The following is a 25,372-nucleotide window of genomic DNA, read 5'->3' on the forward strand; positions in this document are numbered from 1 at the left end:
TTCTTGGAAATTTCATTTTCTACTAGTATTTTGTGATATAAATTTTTTAAGTTACGTGGTTAAGAATGTTTAAGTGAGAGACCTACTCAAATTAGAGATTTCATGGGAAGCTTTCATGCATCAAGTTGCTGACGCTGTTTTGTGATCTGGTTGATCTATACAAAAAGAAATCAGATTTTGATTGATAAGATTAATATCTAATGGACTACAATAGCAACAAAAAGTGATAAGATTGAGTAACAAGAAACAACACCAACAATAACAATAAGAGACTCATATCCGAACTCATAAACATAACAACATGATCTATTGACATACAAATAGGTCCATGCGCACACATATCCAACACGCTGAACTGAGTAGCAAGTTCTGTTTTGTGTTGGCCATGGAATTATCATTATTATTAATTTAATTGAATGAAATTCTTCCAAGTGTTTTTTTAAAATAAATATAAATAAAATAAAATAAAATAATTCGAAGCGGAACCCATTGAGAGCCTCCTCTATATCAAACTCCATTTCGCGCGTAATCTGAAAAAGCCCTAATTCCTGGAGGAAGTACCTGCAATGGCGACGAAAGAGACGAGCAGAAAACAGTTATTGGAGCGATGGAGTGATATTGAGCAACAGGATGAGGAGGACGCCCCATCTTCTACTCATCCCCTCAGAAGGCGTCGTCTTCGACAACTCAAAGAACAATGGTATCATTTACCTTCGAAATTCTTCTTCTTTAACTAGAGTCCATGAAAAATGTAAAACTTTTCCAGGTTTTCAGATGCCTTCAGCTTTTTGATTCATTTACCAAAGGAAAATCACGTTTGGTGTGGTTATTGGGATCTTATGGGCCCTCTTCTGGAGACTTTCTTCAGTTATTTCAAGGAAGAACGCCATGGTTCTCCTCTGAAGCTTTTGTGGGATAGAATTTCTGAAGAGATGAAATGTTGCACTCTGTGCATTCACCAACATCATCAATCACAGGAGATGTATGGCACTGAATATGAGAAGACTTGCGTCAATCCTCTTCTTGATGTTCTGCACGTTCTTGATGAAGAGCGAGTAACCCAACACCTCAAAGATCTGAATGCTAGAATAGTGAGAGGAGAGTATGATCCGGCACATGATTACGGGGAAGTTGTTAGTATTTTGTTTGAGGTATTTTTCCATGATTCGTCCTGATTCTGCCCCTTTCTTTTAACTCAAGTTGGAGTGTTGATATGATTACGGGGAAGTTGTTAGTATTTTGTTTGAGGTATTTTCCATGATTCGTCCTGGTTCTGCCCCTTTCTTTTAATTTAAGATGGAGTGTTGATATGGGAAACTCTAGACAGGAGTGACCAAAGTTATTGTCAGATCTGAGTGGTGTCTCATATCATGTGTGTTGTGAAGACCTTGTTGTCTGTCTCGTGTCTTTGCCACATGGCCCTTATTATGAGATGTTCGTTATGAATGGCGATTTAATTCTTGAAGGGTGATAGTCAACTGAAATTGATCATAAAACATATATAAAATGGGAACCTGTCATCCACATGAGAACATACTGGGAGAATGAAATGCCTCGTAAATTCTTCCAGCAATGTGAAAGGTGAATCAAGACAAAGGCACTGCAGCATAAAACAAAAAGCCATTGAGATAAACTCAAGGTGTTTTCTTATTATTCAAGGATATAAACATGTATGATAAAATAGGACAACGAGAGAATAATCCCCAGATTGATTTCTGGACCTTAATATCAGATCAAATTAGAAAATCTCTAATTCTTCCTGATTTATGGTAATTTTCTAATTTATTAGAATGACATGAAAGTAGCTAGCAATCCCTAAATTATTGACAAATACTACCAATTATGAGAAGGATTGTGTAAAATGCCAATGAAGGATACAGAAAACAATATCAGTAAATGAGAGTTCAGATAACATTTTTTTGTTTAAAAATATTGGATGCCATTTGGTTGATGTAAGAGTTATAGACTAAAATCATTTTTCCTCTTCCTTGAAAGTTCTGAAAATTCTCCTGTCCTGTAACTTTTCCTCGCTCTTGAGCACCTGTTTCTATGAGTATCAAGAGATCACTTCTTTGATCGATTTTTTACAAAGAGAAAAATACACTTTTTTCGAATTCGGTGGACAGTTAATCTTTAGAAGTTATGCATCATTCCTATCTAATGGATTGAATGCTGTCCCAAGGTTACAGATTTTGCCTTTCACAGAATTTTGATGTATCATTTCCAAATATATTATTCACATATGTATCTTTTCAATCTACTTTATGAAAAGAAATAAAGCATCATACTGCCACCTTTATCAGTTTGCAGATATGGTAATTTTTTACAAATGAAAGTTTATCAGCATGACAGACTATTCTGATTGGACTTTAAACAATAATTTCTGCACCAAATTATCTGTGTGTTTTAAATTATTTAAACAGATTCGTCAATTGCTTCTACTGCAAGTGGGGTGGGGGTTTACATGACATTTTCAACTTGTTTGTTAAAAGTATTTTGAGATAGAACTTGCTGGCTAAGTATCCTGAGATAGTTACAATTCTCCTTGGTGCATTCTCTGAAACTCTTAAGACCCAGAGATTACCTGCAAATATTACAAGATACAACGAACTATATCTTCTCATTAGTTATGTTCTGATCCAGCTTAAGCAACTCTTATTAATTTATCCTACTGGTATCTATATCAAGTTTCATGGATTCAAAATGAGATGTGTTTCTTCTTCACTTGTCTTCTTAACTATTTTGGGGTGATGATTTTAGTGGCTAATGGTCCTGGGGATTGGGAATGGGAAAGAAAATTATTGACTCTCTCAGGTCTACTAATTTTGTTTTTTGGTCATATTGAACATTATAAATTAGTTATCCAAACAAGTTCTGCTTGTTGGGCTTGCATATATGAACTCTGGGTTTTCGGTCCATGATTAGAAAAAATACTGGACAGATATGGTTCTTCCTTTTGATCAGCTCAGATTGTATGTCTCAATATTTATTTGCCCTTGTTATGACTTTTTTGGACAACAGGTTTTGATGTTTCCCATCTTATTGGATGACCAATCCTTGGCTACCGAGTTTCAAATTTTTATTGAAGCAATCGATAATTCACATGAACTGAAACTGGATGGAAATCAACAGTATCCGGTACAACTTCATTGTGAAGCACTATCCTGTTTTCTTTAGGTTTCTTTTTTAGGATATACTTGTTAACTTTCTCTGTTATTCATGCGAAACTATCTTGTATATCTTTTTTTATTTGTTTGTCAGGGAGTATACATGTTGCTTTTTCTTAAAAGTAGAAGAGCACGATCAATAGGCCTTCGTTTGGCTGGACGTATGGGCAAATTGAGGTACCCTTTTGATGCCGATGTTCGAAACATGTCATGGCTTGAATTTTGCTGTCACATTGCACTCCACTTAATACCTTCACTAAAACCCATGTATCAACGGTCGTTGAAGATTTTTACATTGCAAGTATGTAATAAGATGATACAATAGCTTAATTTGGAGGAATTATTTCCATGAGACCATTTATTTATTCAACGTTTGATTATTTATAAACTAAATTAGTCTACTTAAAATAATAAAATTATAAGCTATAATTGGGATGATACGATAAATGGTCTCTATAGTTTAGATTCATTCTCAGTTCAGTCCCTCAATATATTCATGTGTGGATTTAGTCCTTAAAGTTTTTAAATTGGTCCTAAAAAATCGTCAACGTTAACTCGACGGTCAACATTTACTGTTCGAACAAGTTAATCTCACACATTAACTCGACGGTCAAAATTGACAGTTCAAACACATTAATCTCATGCATTTTATTTTTTACCCTCATATTTTTTTATAAGAAACTATATTATAGTAATTAATTAGAAGCAAATAATTACATATGACGGAGAAATAATCCTCATAGAAACAAATAATAAAGACAAAAACCCTGCTCAAATCAACAACATATATAACTTCAATCCTTCAATAAATCTGAAATCGAAAAGTTCTTAAACTCTGATCTTAATCTTGTCCCAACATTATTCCACCGACTCTTCTAGACAGTAAAAAATCCGTCTATTCCGCTCCAACCATACTGACAATCAAATACAATGAACTATCACCGTCCAAAAAATTATACTCTGCCTACCAAGATCGCATCCAAGATTTGCAGCAAATAGCTCGTGCAAAGATCTTGGAGCTACCCAAACCAACCTCATATCTTCCAAAGCTCTGAACCATAGACAACTCGTGAAAGAACAATGAATAACCAGATGATCCTGATTCTCCACCTCTTTCCAACACAACACGCACCAATTCGGATACAGAGCACATGAAGACCACCTATTTTGCATTATCTTATAAGTTTGCAGCTTACCCAACACCGCAGTCCATGAGAAGACTTGAACCTTTGGTGGGATCGGAACTTTCCAAATGACATTAAAGAGAGAAAATGAAGGAAAACTACTAATCGGAAGAAAAACTCGTAGAAAGATTTGACTAAGAATACTCCTGAAGGATCCCCGCCCCAAACCCTGAAACCATTCACCTCTCCATCAATCTGACCCCATCATCTTAAGAGCCTAGCAAAGAGCTTGAAACACCCCACTACTTAACACATTTTAAATCCAAATATAATCTGACATCAGCGGAAGCATTTAACTTTAAAATAAAAATAATTAAACTATATATACATTGCAAACATGTACTTAAAATACATACAATACATAATCTCAAACATCTAATTCAAATACCAATATTACATATAATAAAATACATGATATTTTTAAAACTTTAAATGTTCAACCCACCACAATAAAATCATTAACATAATCAAATAAAACTTTTCATTACAATAGCTATACGACTTCTCCTCCTTGGACAATCTGCTTCAAATCTTTTTATTACCTGCATCACATGACATTAACTGAAATGAGATAAAACTCAGTAAATAGAGAACTTTATATAACAAATACATATTTATATATGGCTTGGCTTGGAATATCGCAATGGCAATAAACATTAAACAATACCATCTTCAATGAACAATAATGGAAGAATCAATATAGATGGTATATCATAACATGAATTAAAGGAAATGAAACAATAGCTCAATGATCTGTAATCTGTGAATGTTATCTCTGTTAATATATATAAATATATATCGGACTGTGAGAGATAACCATGAAAGGAAATGATAGTCTGTAAAGGAGATGCTAAGAATTCCTCAAAAATTCTTGAACTTGGATGAAGATTTGGAAGAGAGAATTTTGGGGAAGAAGATGAGAAGAAAGCGTATGAGAGAGAGAAAAGGGAAGAAATGAAGATGGATCTCAAAACAATGCAATATAAATTCCTTCCCAACCTTAAAAGTGTGTTTTGAAAATGCACTTTCGCATAGAAATCGAAGGAAACGCACCCGCGCTCGTATGGGCAGCGCTAGTGCAGCGCTGTCCCGCGCAGGCAGCGCACCCGCGCTGCCTTGCCTATGGCAGCACCCCCGCGCTGCCTATGGCAGCGCGGGTGCGGCGCTGCCTTGCCTATGGCAGCACCCCCGCGCTGCCTATGGCAGTGCGGGTGCGGCGCTGCCATATGCCTATGGCAGCACCCCCGCGCTGCCTATGGCAGCGCGGGTGCGGCGCTGCCTTGCCTATGGCAGCACCCCTGCGCTGCCTATGGCAGCGTGTTACGGACCCAAACACATTGAGCCCAGAGATTGCTAAGCTAGCAGACCCAAGCCCATCAGCTGAAGGAATGAACAGGCCTAGGCCCAAAATTGTCAACGTATATTCTAGAAGAAGGAAAGGAGAAACAGGGGAAAGAAATGTATAAAAGAGAGGAGAGGTGTAGCTATAGGGGTATTCAGTTATCAATTATAGAGTGAGTCACTAACAATCAGTTAGTGGAGAGAGAGAGTGATTGTCACAAGAGTTGGTTATTTTCAGTAATACATTTTCTTTTGAGTTATTTTGTTTCGGAGATCCTAACAGAGATAATTTCCGGAGGAATCTAACAATTGGTCCGACCTGCCGGATTATAGGGAACGACGGGACACCATGGCCAGCACAAGATCGGAAGCCAAGATCGAAAGCATGGAGAAGGCGTTGCTAGGGGTGCAAGACAACATGTCACAGGTGCAAGGGAGACTGGACAATATAGACAGAGCTGTGGAAGGGTTGTTAAGCCTGAAAGTAATGATGGAACAGATACTCAAAACACGAGGGGGAGCAACGGTAGTGAGCAATGAAGGGGGAGGACAGCCAGGGGATGAGAGCGAGGCGCACGGGAAAGAGGAGAGTGCAGCGCGACAGGTAGGGGAGAGGGAAGAAGCGGCCGAGGAGGTGAGGATGGCACTAAAGAAAATTGAATTACCGGTTTTCGAAGGGGAAGATCCAATGGGGTGGTTGGGTAGAATGAGCAGTACTTCGAAGTTCACGAAACACCAAGGGATTGTCGGCTCAAGTTAGCTTACATTTGCATGCATGGAACCACCGTACACTGGTTCCGATGGATGAAAGTAAGAATCCCAAACATAGGATGGGATAGATTTGCGGAAGAATTGATCAAACGCTTCAGTGGAATTGATGCCAACCCTTTTGAACTAATGGCATCGTTGAATCAAGAGCAGCAGTCAGTGGACGCTTACATCGAGCGTTTTGAGATGTTGATTGCACAACTGGGTGAGGTCCAAGAGGACCAGAGCCTCGGCTATTTCATGAGTGGATTAAGGGAGGAGATACGGCGGAGGATGATTGTGCACGTACCTCGAACGGTGGATCATGCGATGATGCTGGCAAGAGGGCTGGAGAGGGAGTTGTACGGGATGGCGGAGGATCGAGGAAGAAATAAATTTGGGTTGGGCTTGGGAAGTGCGGTGAAACCAGTGGCCAATATGGGCTGGACAAATCCGACCCCAATGCAAGAAAGGGACTGGAACAAGAATTATCCATCAGCCCATAACAATATGCGGACATCAAACCCAGGGAACAGAAAACACGAAGCCCACCTACACCACAATCTTTTGGTGGTGGGTCTCGGGGTTACCCAGGAAGCGGTGGTGGAGGGATGATGATGAGAGTACCCGACCAGAAGAACCGTGACGGGAGAGTGGTATCTCATCAAGAATTCTTGCACAGGCGCGAAAAGGGATTGTGTTTTAGGTGCGGAGAACCCTACCATCCGATGCACCGTTGTGCCCACAAAACTTTGAGGGTGACAATTCTAGCATAAGATGAGGGGGAGGATGGTGAATGGGAGCAAGTCGAGCTGGAAGAAAAGAACGAGGAGGCGAGGCGGGAAGTAGAGGAGATGGGAGAAACCAGAGCAGAATGCCACATCCTTGAGTTACCGTTGTACTCTGTCAACGGCATAAACCACCCGCAAACATTGACAATGAGGGCGAGGGTGGCTGGGAGAGAAGTGGTGGCGATGGTAGACAGTGGCGCGAGTCACAACTTCGTTTCAAACAAATTAATAGCCCAATTGGGGCTCGTAGTTGACAGTAATGTATTTTTTGGGGCGTGTCTTGGAGACGGATGTCGGGTGTCGTGTCAAGGGGTGTGCAGGGACTTGGAGGTGGATATGAGGCAATGCCAAATTCAAATTGATGGATATCTGTTTGAGTTAGGGGGAATTGACATGATTTTGGGGGTTGATTGGCTTCGTACATTAGGGGATGTTTTGTTGAATTGGGACAAAATGGAAATGCGATTTAGTTGGCATGATCAAACGGTGACTTTGAAAGGGGACCCATCCCTTAGTAGGTCTATGGTATCCCTAAAAAGGATAGCCAAAGTGAGTGAGGTCGAGTTCTATGGAGCAATAGTATTCAAGGGGAAGGGAGAAGAAGGCAGTGAGACAGAAAGAGGGGGAGGAGAGGAAGCAATGAACAGCCTGTTAGCCAACTATGAGGAGGTATTCCGTGAACCTTGTGGATTACCTCCTAGGAGAAGCCAAGATCATGCTATAAGTATAAAAGAGGGCTGCGGACCGGTTTCAGTAAGACCCTATCGTTATGCTCACCATCAAAAGGATGAAATTGAAAAGATGGTGAGGGAAATGCTCACTTCAGGCGTGATACAAGTCAGCAATAGTCCTTATTCGAGCCCCGTCATATTAGTTAAAAAAAAAGATGGGAGTTGGCGTTTTTGCCTCGATTACCGGGCATTAAACGATATCACCATTGCTGATAAATACCCGATTCCAGTGGTGGAAGAGTTATTTGATGAGTTGCATGGGGCAACACATTTTACCAAGCTGGACCTCAAATCTGGATATCACCAGATTCGAGTTCAAGCTGCCGATGTGCATAAAACAGCATTTAGGACTCACGAAGGCCACTACGAGTTCCTAGTTATGCCTTTTGGGCTAAAAAACGCATCGGCAACGTTCCAAGCTACCATGAATGAGGTATTCCGCCCTTATTTGCGAAAATTTGTATTAGTTTTCTTTGATGATGTTTTGGTTTACAGTAAAGGATGGGATGATCATATGCAACATGTAGAAGTGGTGTTGAAGATACTACAGCGACACAAATTGGTGCTAAACAAAAAAAAATGCCAATTTGGATTAAAGCAAGTTGAGTACCTGGGGCATGTAATCTCGCCTCAGGGTGTAGAAGTGGACCAGAATAAAGTTGAAAGTGTGGTGCATTGGCCACAACCGCACAACACAAAAGGGGTGAGGGGGTTCTTGGGGTTAACGGGGTATTACCGGAAGTTTATCAAGAACTACGGTAAGATCGCGAGACCCCTAACCGAACAGCTGAAGAAGAATAACTTTGGGTGGGATGAAAAAGTTCAGGGAGCTTTTGAGGAGCTTAAGCAAGCGATGGTGACTGCCCCGGTGCTGCGAATGCCCGACTTTTCTAAGGAGTTCGTGATAGAGTGTGACGCTTCAGGAGTGGGAATAGGGGCGGTTCTGACCCAGGAGGGTGGGCCGATTGCTTACTATAGTAAGGCCTTGGCAGAACGAGCTTTGTCTAAGTCGACATATGAGAGGGAATTAATGGCATTAGTCTGGGCGGTGCAACATTGGCGTCACTATCTTCTGGGACGCAAATTTGTGGTACTAACTGATCATAAACCCTTGAAGAATTTGTTGCAGCAACGTATATCAACGCCAGACCAGCAATATTGGTTGGCTAAGTTGCTGGGTTATGAGTTTGAAATAAAACACCGAGCCGGGGCAGACAATGGGGCAGCAGATGCCCTTTCTAGGTGAGAAGACATGGGGGGGCTGAATGCCTTAACAAAAACAGAGTGGGTGGGAGTTAAAGAGATTCAGGAGGCAGTGCAAAATGACCCCGAGTTCAAACACATCATAGAGAATGTTAAGACAGCTCGTGAGAGTATCAAGCACTACTCACTGATAAATGGGTGTTTACTCTTTAAAGGCAGAATAGTTGTTCCTCCAGCATCGTCATGGATTTCCAAGTTGTTGATTGAATTTCACACCACTCCTATTGGCGGACACTCGGGGGCCTTTCGAATGTATAAACGAATTGCGAACAATTTCTTTTGGCCAAGAATGAAGAAGGATATCTACAAGTTTGTGTCCGAATGTGGGGTGTGTCAAAAACAAAAATATGAAGCCGCGTCGCCAGCTGGGTTGCTGCAACCTTTGGCAATTCCAGAAGCTATTTGGGAGGACTTGGCCATGGATTTCATCAGTGGGCTGCCGAAATCACAAGGCTATGAGGTCATATTAGTGGTGGTTGACCGTTTATCCAAGTACGGGCATTTTCTTCTACTTAAAAGGCCGTACACTGCCAATTCCGTGGCAGAAATTTTCACACGCAATGTGATCAAATTACATGGGGTTCCAAAAACAATCGTCAGTGACAGGGACGCAGTTTTTATGAGTTTATTTTGGGCTGAGTTGTTTCGACTACAAAGAACCCAACTCAAGATGAGCACAGCTTACCATCCAGAGACAGATGGACAAAGTGAGGCTCTGAATAAATGCGTGGAAACATATCTGCGTTGTTTCTGCTCCGAACAACCCAAGAGCTGGTCACAATGGTTGCATTGGGCAGAATATTGGTACAACACATCATATCAAACGGCAGCCGGAATGACTCCTTTTGAAGTGGTGTATGGAAGGAAACCTCCTACTTTGACTAAGTTCCTACCAGGAGAAACGAAAGTACCTGCTGTGTCACAAGCACTCATGGACAGAGATGAGCTGTTGAGACAGCTCAAATACAACCTAGAGCGAGCTCAACAACGAATGACCAAATATGCCAACAAGAAGAGAAGGGAGGTTCAATTTCAAGAAGGCGATGTGGTGTATTTGAAACTACGACCACACCGCCAAAATTCTGTATCAACGAGGGTGTTCCAAAAACTAGCAGCAAGGTATTATGGGCCTTACAAGGTGCTAAAAAGGGTGGGACAAGTGGCTTATCGTTTAAAGTTGCCCGAAGGGTCCAAAATACATCCAGTATTTCACGTATCGTGTTTAAAAAGGGCAGTGGGCAGAGATCCTAATGAGGTTAAGTTGCCTAGTGAAGTAGACACAGATTTGTTTCTCTCTTTCGAACCTGAAGCGATTTTGGCTGAACGAGATAAGAAAGTAAAGGGAACCACAGTCCGCCAGTTGCTGGTCCAATGGAAAGGCAGAACAATGGAGGAAACAACCTGGGAAGACAAGGATGATTTTGCAGCACAATTTCCAGGATTTCGCCTTGAGGACAAGTCGAATTTTGAAGAAGCGGGGCATGTTACGGACCCAAACACATTGAGCCCAGAGATTGCTAAGCTAGCAGACCCAAGCCCATCAGCTGAAGGAATGAACAGGCCTAGGCCCAAAATTGTCAACGTATATTCTAGAAGAAGGAAAGGAGAAACAGGGGAAAGAAATGTATAAAAGAGAGGAGAGGTGTAGCTATAGGGGTATTCAGTTATCAATTATAGAGTGAGTCACTAACAATCAGTTAGTGGAGAGAGAGAGTGATTGTAACAAGAGTTGGTTATTTTCAGTAATACATTTTCTTTTGAGTTATTTTGTTTCGGAGATCCTAACGGAGATAATTTCCGGAGGAATCTAACACAGCGCAGGTGCGGCGCTGCCTCGGCAGGACAGGGTGCGGCGCTGCCTCGCCCATGGCAGCGCCCCTGCGCTGCCTATGGCAGCGCAGGTGCGGCGCTGCCTGCCCAGCAGCGCTGCCGCCCGCACCGTCGCTCTCCTAACCCCGCCTAAACACCTATAAACATCTTTTCTCCAATTAATATCAAACCTTAACTTAAACCACTCATTTCTTATGAATTATAACAACCAAACTCCTTCTAAAATCAAGCATAAAACCATCTCCCAAAACTTGACCATATCAATTTATGAATATCCCATAACCATAACACATGAAATCATTGATCATAGCAAAATAAAAACTTGGGATATTACAATCTCCCCTCCTTAATAAAATTTCGTCCCCAAAATTACCTACTGTCGAATAGATTAGGATAACGATGCTTCATCTCCTCTTTCGGTTCCCACGTGGCCTCTTCAATCACTTGATTTCTCCATAGAACTTTAACAATGCCAATTTCTTTGTTCCTTAATACTTTAACCTTACGATCAAGAATTTGAACCGGCATTTCATCATAACTTAGGTTAGGCAAAAGCTCCAATGACTCGTACCGAAGAACATGAGATGGATTAGCAATATACTTACGAAGCATAGATACATGAAATACATTATGAACTCGGTCCAAGTCCGGTGGCAATGCAAGACGATAGGCTCGGTCTCCAATCTTATCTAGAATTTCAAATGGTCCAATGTATCGAGGACTTAACTTACCTTTCTTGCCAAATCTCACAACTCCTTTTAGAGGAGCTATCTTGATAAAAACATGATCACCAACCTCGAATGCCAAAGGCCGTCTTCTCACATCGGCATAACTTTTCTGTCTAGACTGAGCTGTCTTCATTCTTTCTTGAATTAACGCCACAACTTCTGCTGTTTGTTGAACCAACTCAGGGCCCAACATCTTTCTTTCACCTATCTCTTCCCAATACAAAGGAGATCTACACTTTCTTCCATATAAGGCTTCATAAGGTGCTAAGCCAATGGACGACTGGTAACTATTATTATACGTGAATTCAACCAATGGCAATTTGGAATCCCAACTCCCAGGGAAATCAATTGTGCAAGCTCTTAACATATCCTCAAGAATTTGAATAACCCTTTCTGATTGCCCGTCGCTTTGAGGATGGTAGGCGGTGCTAAAGGCTAACTTCGTGCCCAAAGCTCGATGTAAACTTTTCCAAAACTCTGATGTAAACCTTGGATCACGATCTGACACTATAGATACCGGTGTACCATGAAGTCTCACAATTTCCTGAATATATACCCCGGCATATCGATTCATAGAATATGTTGTCTTGACAGGAAGAAAATGCGATGACTTGGTCAATCGATCTACAATCACCCAAATAGAATTGAAACCTTTCTGAGTCCTTGGCAATCCAACCACAAAATCCATTGTGATGTGTTCCCATTTCCATTGAGGTATGGGCAAAGATTGCAATAATCCCGCCGGTCTTTGGTGTTCAATCTTAACCTGCTGACAGGTTAGACATTCAGAAACAAATACTGTAATATCTTTCTTCATACCTGGCCACCAATAAAGACGTCGAAGATCTTGGTACATCTTAGTACCACCAGGATGTACAGAGTATGGCGCCGTATGAGCTTCTATGAGTACATCTCTGCGAATGTTATCACCTATAGGAACACATATTTTACCTCGAAAAGTCATCAAACCATCACGATTCAATCCAAATTCAGAAACTCCTGTTAATTCATTGTTCCTTTTTAACTCCAATAACTGAACATCGGACTGTTGTTCCTTCAAAATTCGATCAAACAAAGTTGAGCGGAGAACTAATGTAGACAATCGAGCCACTGTCCCTGAAGATACCAAATTTATCTCATTCCTTTGTAAATCAAGCAACAAAGGTTTAGGAATCATAGCATTCAATTCTGAACTTGACTTGCGACTCAAAGCATCTGCAACCACATTAGCTTTACCAGGATGATAGCTAATGGTGCAATCATAATCCTTGACAAGTTCTAACCATCTCCGCTGCCGCATATTCAATTCTTTCTGTGAAAACAAATAACTCAAACTTTTGTGATCCGTAAAAATTTCACATTTCTCGCCATAAAGATAGTGTCGCCGAATCTTTAACGCAAACACCACAGCTGCTAACTCCAAATCATGAGTAGGATAATTTTCTCGTAGTCCTTCAACTGACGAGAAGCATAAGCTATCACTTTTCCATGCTGCATCAGTACAGCACCTAACCCCAATTTTGAAGCATCTGAATAGACAACAAAATCTTCAGTACCACAAGGAAGTACTAACACAGGGGCAGAAGTAAACTTATTTTTCAACTCTTGAAATGCTTGTTGACATGCTATAGTCCACTCAAACTTGACTGACTTACGAGTTAAACTCGTCAATGGCAATGCTATCTTTGAGAAGTTCTCTATAAATCTTCGATAATATCCAGCTAAACCCAGAAAACTTCTCACCTCTGAAACTGTCTTAGGAATGGACCATTGTTTAATAGTTTCTATCTTAGAAGGATCTACAGAGATTCCTTCCTTAGAAAAAATATGGCCCAAAAATGCCACTTGTTCTAACCAAAATTCACATTTCTTGAACTTTGCATATAATTGTTTTTCCCTCAACAATTGCAACACAATCCTCAAATGATCTCTATGAAGTTCCCGTGTCTTAGAATAAATCAAAATGTCATCGATAAAAACAATGACAAAAGTATCCAAATACGGCGAAAAGACACGATTCATTAAATCCATAAACACTGAAGGAGCATTGGTTAATCCAAAAGACATCACCAAAAATTCATAATGTCCGTACCTCGTTCTAAAAGCAGTCTTTGGTATATCCTCATTTCTCACCTTTACTTGATGATATCCAGACCGAAGATCAATCTTCGAGAACACTGTTGCTCCTTGTAATTGATCAAAAAGATCGTCTATCCTTGGCAAATGATATTTATTCTTAATAGTTACCTTGTTCAATTCCCGATAGTCAATGCATAATCGCAATGATCCATCCTTCTTTTTCACGAATAACACTGGAGCTCCCCAAGGTGAGAAACTAGGACGGATAAAACCTTTATCTAATAGCTCCTGCAATTGATTCTTTAATTCTTTCATTTCAGTTGGAGCCAATCTGTATGGAGCCTTAGAAATTGGGGCTGTACCTGGAATTAAATCAATAACAAACTCTACTTCTCGATCAGGTGGTAATCCAGGTACATCCTCCTCAAATACATCATGATAATCCTGAACCACATCAATGTCCTGTAACTGTATTCTACTATCCTTTCTTGTATCCAAAACTGAAGCTAAGTAACCAACACAACCCTTATGCAACAATTTTGTGGCTTGAAGGCAAGAAATAATAGGGATACTTAATGAAGAGGTAACATCCCACAAATAAATCCTTCTCATAATCATCTGCTAAAAATTTTACTGTCTTGCTAACACAGTCAATCACAGCACGATAAGCAGACAACCAATCCATACCCAATATCACGTCAAATGCAACCATTGGAATTACAATTAAATCTGCATACAACAATCTTGATCCCATCAACACAGGACAAGCCTTAAATATACTATTTGTCCAAATTTCTTCTCCAGAAGGCAACACAATATTAAATTCAACAGGCACCACAGTAGGTTCAACAGATATAGTATGCATAAACTTCTCAGATATAAAAGAATGTGTTGCACCAGTATCAATTAAGGTAAGTGCTTCTTTGCCCAAAATGAAAATATTACCTGATATGACTGAAGCATCAGGATTTGCACCCTCTTTTGTCATCGTAAAGATTCTGCCTTGAACTTTTCCTTTTCCAACCGAAAGAGGACAATTGTATACTGTGTGTCCCATTTCCTTACATCTATAGCAACGACCGCTTCCGATTAAACATTCTCCTTTGTGTGGCTTTCCACACTTGGGACACAATGGTCGTTCACTATCTGTAGGAGGCAAAGGAAGCCTACTACGCTGCTCCATCTTGCCTTTGCCTTTATAACCTCCTCGAACATTTACACTTGAACCATGACCTTTAGCTTGAAAAACTTGTCTCCTCAACTGCCTTTCCTTCTCTATCTCTTGCTCATCATGTTCAGCAAGTAAGGCTCTCTCCACAATTTCTTGATATGTCCCTACCTTGGACATATGCACATCCCTTATAATTTCGGGCTTTAACCCACGAAGAAAGTGTTCACCTTTATCCTTGTCATTCTCGGCAATAAACGGAACAAATACACAACCTTCTTCAAATTTCAGTATGTACTCAGCAACAGACAAAGAAGTCTGTCTTAACTCAAGAAATTCTTTCACCTTCTTGGCCTTAATTTCCCTTGAAAAATATTTGGCATGAAACAAATCTTTAAACTCGTTCCACTTCAGTTCTTTAACATTAACAGTCACTTTGGTGGCTTCCCACCAAATACGAGCAGCCTTAACCAACATAAACACAGCACAATCAACCTTCTCCTGATCAGTGAATTTCAAATAGTCGAGGATGGCTTCCAAAGCTTTGACCCATTCAAGAGCTACTAATGATCAGGACCACCAATAAAATCAGGAGGGTTCATCTGCCTGAAACGATCATAAGCATCATTTTCAGAACTGTTTGTCGTGCCTTGAACTCTTTCTTGAACTTGACTTTGGATCGTCGTTTGCATAGTCAATAACTTTTGAATCTGTTCACCATGAACCTTAGCTTGCTCTTGCAATAACTTAGTGAATTCATCTACTACACGAGTAGTCTTGTCTGTGGGAGGGGTACTATCATCCCCTTCAACATTCTTACGCTTGGGAGGCATTTCCTATACATATGCTCACGTTAACATGGATAGGATGAAAGAATACGTCAATGGCAATGAAATAGAATCAACTGTCAATGTTAAAATCAATAGATGCGGGATCGAAAACATACCAGATTGTCCTAGGCAGAAGAAGTCATATATGGACCAAAGAACTTTGCTCTGATACCAATTGAAACACCACACTACTTAACACATTTTAAATCCAAATATAATCTGACATCAGTGGAAGCATTTAACTTTAAAATAAAAATAATTAAACTATATATACATTGCAAACATGTACTTAAAATACATACAATACATAATCTCAAACATCTAATTCAAATACCAATATTACATATAATAAAATACATGATATTTTTAAAACTTTAAATGTTCAACCCACCACAATAAAATCATTAACATAATCAAATAAAACTTTTCATTACAATAGCTATACGACTTCTCCTCCTTGGACAATCTGCTTCAAATCTTTTTATTACCTGCATCACATGACATTAACTGAAATGAGATAAAACTCAGTAAATAGAGAACTTTATATAACAAATACATATTTATATATGGCTTGGCTTGGAATATCGCAATGGCAATAAACATTAAACAATACCATCTTCAATGAACAATAATGGAAGAATCAATATAGATGGTATATCATAACATGAATTAAAGGAAATGAAACAATAGCTCAATGATCTGTAATCTGTGAATGTTATCTTTGTTAATATATATAAATATATATCGGACTGTGAGAGATAACCATGAAAAGAAATGATAGTCTGTAATTTGTAATCTGTGACCTGTGAATGTTATCTCTGTTAATATATATAAATATATATCGGACTGTGAGAGATAACCTATGGATAGTATCTCTGTGATATATGAAAATATATACCAGACTGTGAGAGATACTCTTCATGTGATTGGCCAATGACATGGATGAATTACTATCATTCCTTGGATTGAAACATATGAAATTCATTGGGACAATTGAACAAACACTTGATAAGCACAATAGCTTGAAGCATATGAAATTCATTGGGACAATTGAACAAACACTTGATAAGCACAAAAACTTGCTAGCTTCTTTATCAAGGATTCTTGGATCAATGAATATATAACAACAAATATGGCAATAACGAAACCATGAAAGAAGCTAGACATCAATAAAATGGCTTGGATACATATATATCATGTGAGCACAAGGAATAACCTCTACTTACAACCCAATCAATACTTGGTTGCAAAGATGACCTCAAAAGAATCCCTACAACAATAAACACCATAAAAACTATGAATTAACACCATATATACTTGGATCCATCAAGTCAACGCAACCCTTCAACCCAACAATTTCTTGTAAAACCAAAGAATAACTAAGCTCTTACCTTGTAGCTTGCACCTAGACTAGGAGATGCTAAGAATTCCTCAAAAATTCTTGAACTTGGATGAAGATTTGGAAGAGAGAATTTTGGGGAAGAAGATGAGAAGAAAGCGTATGAGAGAGAGAGAAAAGGGAAGAAATGAAGATGGATCTCAAAACAATGCAATATAAATTCCTTCCCAACCTTAAAAGTGTGTTTTGAAAATGCACTTTCGCATAAAAATCGAAGGAAACGCACCCGCGCTCGTATGGGCAGCGCTAGTGCAGCGCCGCACCTGCGCTGCCATAGGCAGCGGCGCTGCCTCGGCAGGGGCAGCGGCAGCGCAGGTGCGGCGCTGCCTGCCCAGCAGCGCTGCCGCCCGCACCGTCACTCTCCTAACCCCGCCTAAACACCTATAAACATCTTTTCTCCAATTAATATCAAACCTTAACTTAAACCACTCATTTCTTATGAATTATAACAACCAAACTCCTTCTAAAATCAAGCATAAAACCATCTCCCAAAACTTGACCATATCAATTTATGAATATCCCATAACCATAACACATGAAATCATTGATCATAGCAAAATAAAAACTTGGGATATTACAGAGCTCAACTTTCATTCACTTCCTCGTCCCTAAGATAAATAATATAGAAAAAGAGTATGAAGAACCCTCCATATGGATAAAATTAAAAATAAGCTTTAAAGTTTATTATGAATGAGGGAGATTCACATTGTCATATGTTTAGATGGGAAAAAGTTTGTCGACCGAAAGAGAAAGGTGGATTAGGTCTTGGGAATATATGCTTGAGAAATACAGCTTTAATGGGAAAATGGTGGTGGAGGTTCAACGTTGAAAGTGATACGCTAATAAAGAGTAAGTATGGGTTACAAGACAATGGATGTGATGCGGGGTTGGCTAAGAATGTGACTTTTAGATGTCCGTGGAAGTTCATTTCTACATCGTACCCGACTTATCACCGACTACTGAGACTAGTGGTTCGAGGGGAGACTAAAATCAGGTTCTGGGAGGATATTTGGTTGGGGGAATCATCTCTCCGGGATTTGTTCCCTTCTTTGTTTCAGCTATCTTTGGTTCGTAATTTGCCTATTTCATATTTTACTTCTTTTGATTCTTCGTCACATAACTTTTCTTGGGACTTGCATTTCCGTAGATCTCTCCGTGAGGAGGAGACTAATCAGTTATCTTCGCTTTTACTCGTTCTTGAGGGAGTTAGATTGGTCGAAGGGGTTGATGATTTTCGACAGTGGGAGGGGGATCCGTCCGGTAGGTTCACAGTCAAATCTTTTTTCAACTCATTTTTCACGAATAGTAATGGTCCACAAGAGTTCAAATTTTTCAATATCATTTGGAAAATACCTATTCCGTCAAAGATTCAAATTTTTTCATGGACAACAATCCTTGCAAAATTACCGACATCCGAGGTGATGCAAAAGAGATATCCTAATTGTTCTCTTTGTCCGAACTTGTGTGTGTTGTGTCGCAAGCATGGGGAAACACAAGATCATTTGTTTATTCATTGCAAGTTCACTCATGCGTTGTGGGCCAGGGCTTTGAAAGAGATGAGGCTGGTTTGGGTTGTGCCGAAGACAACACAAGATTTGTTTACTACGGATCTGGGATATATGCTTGGCAAAAGAGGTAAATTATGGAATTAGTTGGGCGGTTTGGTTAGAGAGAAATAGAAGAATTTTTGAAGAATTAGAAGAAACAGCGGAAGAATGTTGAGGAAAAATCAAGTTCACAACAACAACTGGATTCGGACAGATAAAAATTTTCAGGGATTGTCTACATCAGATATTTTGAGATATTGATCATATGTGTATTGTTAAAAACTAACTAGTTTATGGCTGTGGATCACTAGTCCACTTCTTGTACTGTAAAATTCTCATATTAATAATATTATTATGTTTCTTATAAAAAAAAAGCTTTAAAGTTTATTATGAACCTCATATAACTGAAATAAAATAGGATAACCTTAGAATAGAGAGTACTGCATTGTTTCCCCTGAATCGGTTAAAGCCAGGAATGATTTAAAATTATTGATGTAATCCCAAAGCTTTGAACACAACCATTGTGTACTACCAAAATCTGCTTCCAACAGATAACTCGCATTTCTAGTTCTTTCTGTTAGACAAATTGAAAAACCTCCACTACCCATTCTGATGAGAAACAGTTTCTGCTCAACCTTAAACTTTCCCTCCAGACGATCAACGAAGGGATCGCAAAACCCCCTCAAAGGCTGACTGCCCATCCAATTCGGAATCTTCTCAATGGCGGCTTCGAGAGTCCCCACTGACAAGTCTCGGAAAATAACTAAAGCAGCTAATGGGGGGGGAGTACCAAAGCAACGACACTATAGGACTGAATACATGGCAGGGATGAGGCTAGGCCAAGAGGATACTGGGAAATCTATGTAGCGAAAAGGAAGAAGGGAAGAAAGCAGGACAAAAAGGGGAACCGACGCTGGCAATCGGAGAAAACTTGCCGGCGCTAAAGAGACTGGCAGAGGCTAGAAAAGAAGGGAAGGGGTCAACGACAAAAAGAAAGGGAGGGAAAAGATAGAACCCGGAAAGTGGTTGTGAAAACGAAAAAGACCCTCGTCGACAGCCGACTGCCCACCCTATTTAAATATTTTGACGTGGTTTGTGCATGGTGTTCACCTCTTCCACATGAAATAAAATCAGTGAATAAATATAACGTTGATTGATCTTAATAAAGATTAATAAAATAATGAATAACACATGTAATTCAATCTCATAATCAATCAAAACTCGCCAGTAATCCAGTATAGCTTCAAGTGATTTCCAAAAAAAAAATATCCTAGATGCTTAACTAATACCATAAACTAAAAAATAAAATTTAAATAGAGTGCAATTTATTTTAGATATAACAAAAATAACAAACAATCTCCGCACAATCAGTGGTGTTGAACAGGAATGCATGGTATCCAACCATAGGCATTTGCAAATTAGATCAATGTTTGATTTATTCTTGTGTTTAATGCAGGAGATCAACAGATTTGGATCCATTGCAGAATTTGATAAAGAAATGCATCTTCATATTGCAAACAGAAAACACAGCATCAGCTATTGAGACATCAAGGCCCAGGGTGCAGCTAGATCGAATTACAGTATGGCTTGGAATGAAAGCATTGTAGGGAGCAGTTGGTGACTTGGTGTTTACTTTCTCATTGTGTAACTCCATCCTTTTTCTGTTTGTGACTAAATATCTTGATTTCGCACTTTGAAGGGTTGGGTTCTTAGAACCTGCTGCATTCGAGGAAGGGATTTTAGATCGTTATCCCGTTTTCCTAAGTATTGTGCTGAACAATATTAGCGATGATTCATTGGAATGTTCTCATGCTGTTAACTGCATGAGACTACTATTTGAAAAGCTTGGTATCTAATTTTTTTCTCTGTTTGATACTTTTTTACATCCAAATTTTCGGCATTAAGTTTTTAATGGTTTTCTGCTCAGGATGCAAATTGTGGTTGAGGGCTACATTATCTCCCAGTGTTATGAGGAATACTCTTCTTGGTCAGTGTTTTCATACTCGAAATGAGAAAAGCCATAAAGAAATTTTTGATCTTTTCCAGCCATTTCTGCAGGCATGTTTATGGGTTTACTTTGTATGAAGTCATTAAAAATTGTGTTTTCCTCTCTCTTTTACTGTGTGTTTAATGCCTTGGTGACTACATGGTGTGATATGCTTTATTACTAGTAAAGTGTGATCTTTTCCTTCTAGTCTCTTGAATCATTGCAAGATGGAGAACATGAAAAACAAAGAAGACATTTCCTTTACTTTCTGCTGCATCAAGTACCGATGAGTAGTAATTTCAGCATATTGATGAAGAAAAAAGCTTCTCAGGTTTCTGTTCGATTCTCTTCATGATCTTAGCAAAAGCAGGCTGTAACGTGAATCTCTCAGATTTTTCCCTTGTGTATGCAGATAGCGGTTCTCATTGTTCTACGAGGATACAGTATGGACCCACCTTCCCCACCTGCTGAATGTGCTCACATGTGGTAGGCAACTCTTGCAGCGGGTTTAGAAGCGTTACTTTAAGTATGCATGTAGAATATTGGATTATCTCTATCAAGATTGATAGGATTATCATCAAATCAGCTTATCTAGATTGATAAGATCTTGTTCATTATCTTTTATATTTGATTAGTTAGGATTAATATTATCTGTATCTAGTTATCCCTTTGTTTTAGTTTTTTAGTTAACTTAGGAGTCTATAAATTCATTGTATCTAACCATTATTTGAAGTGGGAATAATACAAGTGAAGTATTTACCTTTCTCTTTTCTCTCAAACTACATGGTATCAGAGCTAACGAGAAAGAACAAAATACAACATGGCTTCACCATCCGTTCCTCCAACTTCCGAGGCCACACCGACCACGACAACAGTGGCCGAACCCTCTTCCCTTCCCATAACGAACCATAAATTACACGGAGAAAACTTCCTGCAATGGTCGCAATCCGTTCTTATGTTCATTCGAGGAAAAGGGAAAGATGATTTTATCTCTAGCGCAGCGATATGCCCCGCTGCAACAGATCCGAAATTTAAGGTGTGGAATTCAGAGAATAATATGATTATGTCGTGGCTAATCAACTCGATGACAACAGAAATCGGTGCTAACTTTCTCTTATACCGAACTGCGAGAGAAATATGGGATGCGGCTCACGACACCTATTCTTCCAAAGACAACACATCTGAACTATTCGGCATTGAAAGCACCCTTCATGACCTCCGACAGGGAGACTCCTCTGTCACGACCTATTTCACTGCCCTTACTCGACATTGGCAGCAACTCGATCTCTTTGAAGTCTACGAGTGGAAATGCCCAGACGATGAAAAATGTTATCGGGCAATAGTTGAACAAAAACGAATCTTCAAATTCTTACTGGGTCTTCATAGCACACTGGATGACGTGCGTGGCCGTATATTGGGGACCAAACCAATACCTTCTCTCCGTGCAGTATTCTCGGAAGTACGCCATGAAGAAAGTCGGAGAAAAGTCATGATAGGATCGCAACAACCTATTTCTACCACTGATGCTTCAGCACTTACAGTGCATAGGCCCCCATTTCCGCATAATGATCTCCCTGGTGCTGCACAATCTTCACAACTCTTCAACAACAGCGGGAAATTCAGACAAAGCCGCCCATGGTGTGAAAAATGTAGAAAACCCAACCACACAGTGGATACTTGCTGGAAAATCCATGGAAAACCAGCTGACTGGAAACCGGCTCGAGAAAGACGAGCAAATATGGCTGTAACAGAGAATCAGCCCCATGAACCCCAACCTTTCACAAAAGAACAACTCGACATTCTCCAGCAAATGCTCAGCCAAACAAATTCACCACAAACCTCATCACTTGTTAGCACTGGTAATGTGGTACATCGAGGTATATCTTCAATTGCTTTACTTACACAACATGAGTTATTAGACTGTTGGATAGTTGATTCTGGAGCCTCGGACCATATGGTGGGAAATTTGAAATCCTTTACACGGTTTAGTCCTTGTAAGGATTCTCATTCAGTTCGCATTGCAAATGGCTTATGCTCCCAAGTGACTGGTTATGGTTCAGTTCAGCTAACTCCAGATATTTTCTTGAAATCTGTGTTATTTGTACCCGATCTAAAATGCAATCTCTTATCAGTGAGTAAGCTCAACAACGATCTCAAATGCTCAACTAAATTCCTTGCTGATTCTTGTGTTTTCCAGGATTTGGCATCGGGGAAGATGATTGGCAGTGCTGACCTTTGTGGTGGATTGTATCTCCTAAAGATGGATGGTTCCAAGAGAAGATTGAATAAGTACACCACCAATCCGCCACCCCTTATTCCTTTATGTTCTGTTTCTACTTTCAATAAAGACAATGAGATCTTGTTATGGCACTATCGTCTAGGACACCCGAACATTTTGTACCTAGGCAAAGTATTTCCATCCTTGTTCAATAATAAGAATTCTAATTCTTTCCAATGTGATATTTGTCAATTGTCCAAGCATACACGGTCCACCTTCACACCACAAAGCTACAAACCATCAAAACCGTTTTCACTCATTCATAGTGATATTTGGGGTCCCTCCAGTGTGACAAACATTAGGGGTACACGCTGGTTCTTATTGTTTGTCGATGACCACACACGTCTGTCATGGGTTTTTCTAATGAAAGACAAATCTGAAACATCCAACATATTCAAACAATTCCACACCATGGTTCAAACTCAATTCTCTACCAAAATTCAGATTTTACGTACAGATAGAGCTCGTGATTACTTCAACACTGTTCTGGGTGAATACCTGCTCTCTCATGGCATTATTCACCAAAGCTCATGTGTTGACACTCCTCAACAGAATGGCGTGTCCGAAAGGAAAAACCGTCATCTCTTAGAAGTTACACGATCCTTGTTGTTCACGAAAAATGTTCCTAAATGCTATTGGGGAGATGCCATTCTCACAGCAGCCTACCTCATCAATCGAATGCCCTCACGGGTCCTCAAATTCCACACACCTATCCAAACGTTCCTTAAATGTTTCCCCAACTCACACCTAGTTCATGATATTCCTCTCAAAGTGTTCGGGTGCTCTGCTTTTGTCCACATTCACTCTCACAACCGCAACAAACTCGACCCGCGTGCTGTCAAATGTATTTTCCTTGGGTATTCCCCAAACCAAAAAGGTTACAAATGTTACTGTCCTACCTCAAAGAAGCTGTACACTTCCATGGATGTCACCTTCTTCGAAAATGACCCTTTCTATCCTAATTCTACACTTCCGGGGGAGATGTCAAATACAGATACAGAAGTGCAGAATTGGGATCCCATCACAGAATACCTTGAACCAAACATACTCCACACTGAAACAGAAACACCTTCTCCCGTGAGTAGCAACCCTCCTATCTATAATGCCCAAAATCCCATACAACCGATTCAGGTGTACTCTCGACGGAAACAAGACCATCAAAAGAGTCAAGATCCAACACAAATTCAGCCTGCTCATGAGTCTTCCACGACACCAAATTCAGGTAACCTTGAGCATGATATTCATACATTGGAAAATGAATTGGATGACAGACCGATTGCTTTAAGAAAAGGAGTTAGAACATGCACACAACACCCCATTGGGAAGTTTGTCTCTCTTGAACGTTTTTCTCCTAATTATCGTGCATTTCTATCACACCTAGATCAGGTACAGATTCCATCAACTATTGATGAAGCCCTCAAGGAACCTAAATGGAAAGTTGCAGTTTTAGATGAGATCAAGGCACTTGAAAAGAACAAAACATGGCGTATTGTTGATCTTCCATTTGGAAAGAAAACAGTTGGTTGTAAATGGATATTCACTGTCAAACACCTGTCTGATGGAAGCATAGATCGGTTCAAAGCACGTCTGGTAGCCAAAGGGTATACACAATCATATGGTATTGACTATCAAGAAACATTCGCTCCTGTAGCAAGACTCAATACCATCAGAGTTCTATTATCACTTGCTATCAACATGGATTGGCCATTATACCAACTTGATGTGAAAAATGCATTTCTTAATGGAGATCTCGAAGAAGAAGTATACATGGACTTACCTCCTGGGTTTGCATCAGCGGCTACAAAGAATAAGGTATGCAAATTACAGAAGTCATTGTATGGCCTCAAACAATCACCTAGGGCATGGTTTTTCCGGTTTACCAATGTTGTAAAGGGGGATGGCTACACTCAATGTCAAGCTGACCACACGCTATTTGTTAAACATTTGGAGGGAGGCAAGATTACAATACTCATTGTATATGTAGACGACATTGTCCTCACAGGGAATCACGAAGAAGAAATGACCCGCGTGAAACTACATCTTTCGAAAGAATTTGAAATGAAAGATCTCGGGCAACTTAGATACTTTCTTGGAATGGAAGTAGCAAGATCATCCACAGGTATCTCAATCTCTCAAAGAAAATATGCTCTTGACCTTCTGAAAGAAACTGGCATGATAGGTTGCAAACCGGTTGATACACCCATGGATCCAAACATAAAAATAGGAAATGAAAAAGATAGTTCCCCAGTGGACAAGGGAAGATATCAAAGGCTAGTTGGGAAACTAATATACCTATCACACA

General features: G+C 39.8%; 1 protein-coding gene across 1 annotated transcript in view; it reads left to right on the forward strand.

Moving 5' to 3' along the window:
- The first annotated feature begins 500 nt into the window (after positions 1 to 500).
- Positions 501 to 25,372, forward strand: part of LOC140810401 (uncharacterized) — a 35,010-nt gene continuing 10,138 nt past the window's right edge. The window contains exons 1-9 of the mRNA XM_073168266.1: positions 501 to 700; positions 767 to 1,151; positions 3,022 to 3,138; positions 3,262 to 3,344; positions 20,262 to 20,408; positions 20,505 to 20,653; positions 20,733 to 20,863; positions 21,001 to 21,123; positions 21,205 to 21,278. Of these exons, the coding sequence (XP_073024367.1) occupies positions 567 to 700; positions 767 to 1,151; positions 3,022 to 3,138; positions 3,262 to 3,344; positions 20,262 to 20,408; positions 20,505 to 20,653; positions 20,733 to 20,863; positions 21,001 to 21,123; positions 21,205 to 21,278 (1,343 nt within the window). The 5' untranslated portion in view covers positions 501 to 566. The remainder of the gene's footprint in view (positions 701 to 766; positions 1,152 to 3,021; positions 3,139 to 3,261; positions 3,345 to 20,261; positions 20,409 to 20,504; positions 20,654 to 20,732; positions 20,864 to 21,000; positions 21,124 to 21,204; positions 21,279 to 25,372) is intronic.

Source organism: Primulina eburnea, chromosome 13 (assembly GCF_022965805.1).
Source record: "Primulina eburnea isolate SZY01 chromosome 13, ASM2296580v1, whole genome shotgun sequence".
Taxonomy (NCBI): Eukaryota; Viridiplantae; Streptophyta; class Magnoliopsida; order Lamiales; family Gesneriaceae; genus Primulina; species Primulina eburnea.